Consider the following 6,000-nt stretch of genomic DNA (forward strand, 5'->3'; position numbering starts at 1 on the left):
CCATTCTGCCTAATCGCTCTGGTCTGTGCCTCTCTCACTAGAGTAAAGTGGAGATGGGGATCAGGACCAGCCTTGTTTAATTCTCCTTAAGATGACAAAATAATTATTATTATTATTATTATTTATTTATACCCCGCCCATCTGGCTGAGTTTCCCCAGCCACTCTGGGCGGCTCCCAATCAAGTGTTAAAAACAGTACAGCGTTAAATATTAAAAACTTCCCTGAACAGGGCCGCCTTCAGATGTCTTTTAAAGATAGGATAGCTGCTTATTTCCTTCACATCTGAAGGGAGGGTGTTCCACAGGGTGGGCGCCACTACCGAGAAGACCCTCTGTCTGGTTCCCTGTAACCTCACTTCTCGCAATGAGGGAACTGCCAGAAGGCCCTCAGTGCTGGATCTCAGTGTCCGGGCTGAACGATGGGGGTGGAGACGCTCCTTCCGGTATACAGGACTGAGGCCGTTTAGGGCTTTAAAGGTCAGCACTTTGAATTATGCTCGGAAACGTACTGGGAGCCAATGCAGATCTCTCAGGACGGGTGTTATGTGGTTCCGGTGGCCACTCCCAGTCACCAGTCTAGCTGCCGCATTCTGGATTAATTGCAGTTTCTGGGTCACCTTCAAAGGTAGCCCCACGTAGAGCGCATTGCAGTAGTCCAAAACTGTTGCGAGCTGAATTCTCGTTGCTGTTGAAGGCTGCGGGTAATCGGGGACGGGGGCACATACTGGAGGCCGGCAGCCCACCATCTGTCTTCTAGCTGCTGGGGGCGGGGTGGAACAGATCACTCCGGATAGAGAGATGGAGATCTTCACTCTTGACGATCCACAGCTGCGAAGCACCGTTACTGATCATTTTTAAAGCACCACCCTGAATATTAATTGCCAAGAATTGGAAAACTCAGGAGCTACCCACTGTGGAAGAATGGCAGATGCAACTGATGGACTATATGCAATTAGCCGAGATGACCGGCAGAATTCGAGACCAGGGAGAAGAAAGGATGGAAGAAGACTGGAGGAAATTTAAGATTTATTTACAAAAATATTGTAATTTGGCTGAGTGCTGAATTGGATGCCAGTGCAGACAATTGTCTACCATTAAATTAGATTTAAGGCTGAATTATATGTCAAACCAAATTAAGATTATTAATTAAGATGAGTTAAATGATAATTTGTTTGAAATTAATTTAATAATGATGTAAGTGTATGCGGGAGGTGTGGGGGAGTCCCATGTAACAATTGAGAGATGTTAAATGGACAATGATAAGTGCTTATCTAATATATGCTTTATTTGAAAACTTTAATAAATATATTATAAAAAAAAAAAAAAAATAAAGCACCACCCTGCATCCACCTGCCAGGTTCTAATTCTTTTTCGCCTTGATTCATGACAGGATTGAGCCTTGTACAGCGCATTAGGCCTGACTTCAAGAGAAAGTACTCGTCCATGTTTGATGATGACACGGTCACTGAATATATCTACCACTGCAATGTGCAGTCACCAAGGTAAGTATATGTTAGCAAGTCCTAGATGCTCACAGCAGTAGCAGCACATGGGGCAGCGCAAGTGACGTAGCGTAGGTTGCCAGCTAGAATAACCTTGACCGTGATATCCTTGCTCAGCCAGGATGCATAAGAGGCAGTCTTACGGGCTTCCCTAAACGTGCAAAAATCTCTTGCCCTAGCAGGCAGGCAAAGTCTACTTCCTGGAAAGGTTAGAATTTCCTGTTTAAAGATGGCAGGGAAAGTTAAGTTGGACCAAAGTACAACTTTTTCTTCTACATGGGGCATTCTGTTGTTATATTTAGTAAACTGTAGAATAAATTGCTTTTTTGCCATTAATTAATCCAGCTGATGGGTTACAAAATCCACTTTAATCATCTGGGGGCTGTTCAGCTCAGCAAACTTTTGGGATGAGAGGTCTTGAGGTTGCTTTGCCAGCCCTCTGGCGCCATTTTGATTGAACATTTGCTGTACACTTTCCATGGTTTTACGATTTTAAGCACTCCATCCCGAGGAAGCTGCTTCTTATCCATGGAAATAAAAAAATTCCGTACAGTAGCACCTTAGAGACCAACTAAATTTGTTATTGGTATGAGCTTTTGTGTGCATGCACACTTCTTCAGATACACACGACCATGGCAGACCAACACAGCTACCTACCTGTAACTTATCCATGGAGAGAGAGAGAGAGTTGGGGGTACTACCACCTAAGCATCAATATGTTTTTCTTTTTGCTGTGCTATACTTGCAAGGCTCCTGCATTATTGCTGTGCTTATTTAAAGCATTAAAGAGCAGTAGTCTCGTAATCTGGTGAACCGGGTTCGCGTCTCAGCTCCTCCACCTGCAGCTGCTGGGTGACCTTGGGCCAGTCACACTTCTCTGAAGTCTCTCAGCCCCACTCACCTCACAGAGTGTTTGTTGTGGGGGAGGAAGGGAAAGGAGAATGTTAGCCGCTTTGAGACTTCTTAGGGTAGTGATAAAGTGGGATGTCAAATCCAAACTCCTCTTCTTCTAACTTCCGGAAATGTGTTTTTGTATGGATGTTTGTGCTAATGGAAAGCTTCAAACCTTGATGTGTTTTCTCACTTTAAATATACTTCACGTATGACAAAACTCAGAGAAGGCTTCTTTTAAAAAACAAGAACTGTGGTGTTAGGGAGTAGCAGATTGATATAGGCCAGGTACTCTGTGCCCGAAAATTCAACTTCGTTTTTCATTGATATCTTTTAAGTGGTGAAACGGCTTTCAAAAACATGACGGTTCCCTATGGATGGGCGAAAAGACCGATGCTGCAGCGGATTGCCCACATGCACCAAGACATTCCTATCACTGTGATTTATGGAGCACGATCGTGCATAGATGGCAATTCAGGGACCACCATCCAGTCTCTGCGACCAAATTCATATGTGAAAACGATAGTAAGTGGGACGTTCTAGACGCCGTGTTTGCTATTAGGAATTGGCCTGCTCCTCTTGTCTTTCAGTGACAGCTTTAGGATTGTAAGATCACAGCGTAAAATTAAAACCCAAAATGAAAATGAAATTTCCCTTTACGACGCTTTGCCAGCACTACTGTAAGACTTCCCTACCCTTCATGCATAAATGCAAAATGTAATACGTGTCCACGTAGATTGATTCAGAACTTCGTTTCCCCTTCTGCAGAGAATCTGTGGTTACAGTAATGCTGGCTAAACTCCCCTTGCTGAACAGATAAGGGTGAAGAGGATTTCTGTCCTTGACCTGTTCCCTTTAACACTTGCAAATTTTTCGGGTTTGGGAAAAGCCATTTCTACAAGTTAGGCTACTACACTTACACAGATACACCTTTCCACAGCCAGTGGCAAACATCAAAAATGTGAATTTCAGCAAAATGCTGCCTCGAGAATATTATTCTATCCAGCTTCAGCATGATTGCCATAGGAAAAAGCCCAATAAATCTAAAACTAATTCCTCCTCTTCCCCCTCCCAATCTATTTTTTGCATAGTACGTGTAAGAAACACCCCTGAAGAGTAACATGACTTTTGCATTTCCTTTTTAAAAGTGATTTTTGCCTTCGTCAAATTACTCCTACAGCTTCAGTTGCTGTTTGGGGCAAACTAGTTTAAGCACTTGTGATTGTGGGGGTAGGGGCAGGGAGAACATAAACAAGAATACCATCATCTTGTTTCTAAAATTTATTTAAATGAAGTTTGTTTATTTAAAAGTGTCTCCTATGTATTGAGTTTTGCACATAAATAGAGAGAACAGAGCTTTTGCCTGCAGCACCACAATCTAAAGAGAAAGGCGAATCAGAGAGAAAAGAGAAAATCGGGGTGGAAGGAAGGAATTAAGCATTTTGCGTTTTAGTATTCCTGTCACAATTTCCTCCTACATTCTGTTTGGTTTTGTCGACTTTATCAGCTAGAGACAGAATTCAAGTTGAAATGAAAATTACGTGCGTGAACAGTAACTTGGTTCCTTATCATTATGCTGGTGCAAATTTTCAGCAGTGTGCTGGTATCCCAAACTGGAAAAGGGGGCATGATAGTGGCTTGCTTACCTCGGAACCTTAAAAAGTTATGGCTCTACAGAGCCACCTGTGTCAAAGCAAGCGTGAACTGGATAATAGTTGGATCTTTTACAGTGGGGCTGCAAGTAAAGGCAGAAACCCTTGACCTGAGTTTTTGCCCATGCTGTTGTAAAAGTGTGGATTTTGGGAGAGGATATATTTTCATAGGCCAACGAAGCCGTTTTAAGAGTAAAGTCACTGATAGACATAAGTAGCTTAAATCAATTTACTTCAGTGGCTCTGTTCTGAGTACAGTCGTACCTCAGAAGTCGAACGGAATCCATTCATTCATCCATTCGACTTCCAAAACGTTTGGAAACCAAAGTGCAGCTTATGATTGGCTGCAGAAAGTTCCTGCAGCCAATCAGAAGCCCTGTTGGATGTTTGGGTTCCAAAGAATGTTCGCAAACCGGAACACTCACTTCCGGGTTTGTGGCGTTTGGGAGCCGAAACACCTGAGTTCCGGGGTGTTCGGGATCCAAGGTACGAGTGTATGACTTAGTTGACATCACCTTAAATTTAATCACTTCATTGGCTAGGAAAAGCTCTTTTACTTGCAAGTACCTTAAATTGATTCCCCCTCCCCTTCTCCTCTTCCATAGGCTATCCTTGGTGCTGGTCATTATGTGTATGCTGATCAACCTGAAGACTTCAACCAGAAAATAAAAGAGATCTGCAATTCTGTGGACTGACAGCATTCTCTTCTTTGCAAAAGCCAGACACAATTGCAATTAAAAGCAATACTTTGCAGTATATTATAAAAGATAAGGAATACAGAGGTTTAGCAAGCAGACACAGATTTTGCTTGCACCACACCTTTCAAAACGTTTGCACAATTTAAACCATGCAGTGCCTTTTGCTGGGATGGGGAGAGAAAACTTTGTACATTTTAGTTGGATGCTGTTCTTTATATATTTAGATAAGGTGTTTGTCTCTCTATATACATATGTTAAACACATTTTAAAACTGGATTTTAATTATTATTTTTTTGAAGAATGTAGAGCTTTTAAAATGGTGTTCTACACATACAGCGAGCGTTTCAACATTCTTAATAATAATATACGTAGCAAAATTGCAGTTTGGCTACTTCAGCATTCAGAACCCATACATTGTAGATTCTCAGTTTTTCATTGTGATAGGAAGGATTTGCATAGGATATCTTCACATTTTATTGTACCTTATGAAGTGGACTTTGCCAAAATAATTAACAATGATGAACACCCAGGAAAAGAACAAACGTAGGAAAAGTTAGGGAAAGACTCAAGTAGTTATATTGGAACCTTTGTTCGCTGCAGTAACTGTTGTTCTTGGGTCTTTGGTTTCCTAGGGGAGCTGCATTTTGTGGGATGCTAATATTGCTAATGCTTATGCTTTTAAAGAGACAATGTAGAATCCAGTGGATCTGAAGACTAATTGCCTTCACACAACCTGTTCATTTGGTGATAAGATTATTGCAAGATCTACTTCGGAACTGATTCTCATGTTTGTACAACTTCGGATAGAATTCCATGTTTAATTAGTCCTTGGATAAAGTGGTCTCAAAGTGTGAATATGCTTTTTCTTATAAACTATTGGAATTTTGAGCCAGTCTGACTGGAAAATGCCTAACAGTCAAAAACCCAGGTATCCTGTAAGAAGAAGGTGTTTTAGATTAAATAAGACAGATGAATCAAGAAACCTAATCTTACCTCAAAATGTTTTTATTAAAATACTTGATTTTATGCAGTGTTTTTAATAAGAGCTTATTTAGGCTCTGGGTCTTTACAGAACTGTATGTTTTTAGGTACTTGGTTAATAATAAGATAAGCTGGGGGGTTTTGGTCAACTTTACAGCAATGGAATGCTTGTAAACCAAACTGTCTGCACAATAACTTATTGGTTAGCTTTTGAATGTTGGAATAACTACTGAATCTTCAATCTTTCTTACATAAAGTTTTTGAACCAGTCTGAAA

The 6,000-nt window shown here is 41.1% G+C and overlaps 1 protein-coding gene across 1 annotated transcript in view; it reads left to right on the forward strand.

Annotated features, from left to right (window-relative positions):
* The window catches only part of ABHD5 (abhydrolase domain containing 5, lysophosphatidic acid acyltransferase), a 28,463-nt gene extending 22,463 nt beyond the window's left edge, over positions 1-6,000 (forward strand). The window contains exons 5-7 of the mRNA XM_083578193.1: positions 1,391-1,502; positions 2,732-2,918; positions 4,651-6,000. Of these exons, the coding sequence (XP_083434319.1) occupies positions 1,391-1,502; positions 2,732-2,918; positions 4,651-4,740 (389 nt within the window). The 3' untranslated portion in view covers positions 4,741-6,000. The remainder of the gene's footprint in view (positions 1-1,390; positions 1,503-2,731; positions 2,919-4,650) is intronic.

This window comes from Podarcis filfolensis (genome assembly GCF_964270895.1).
Source record: "Podarcis filfolensis genome assembly, chromosome: 12".
Classification (NCBI taxonomy): domain Eukaryota; kingdom Metazoa; phylum Chordata; class Lepidosauria; order Squamata; family Lacertidae; genus Podarcis; species Podarcis filfolensis.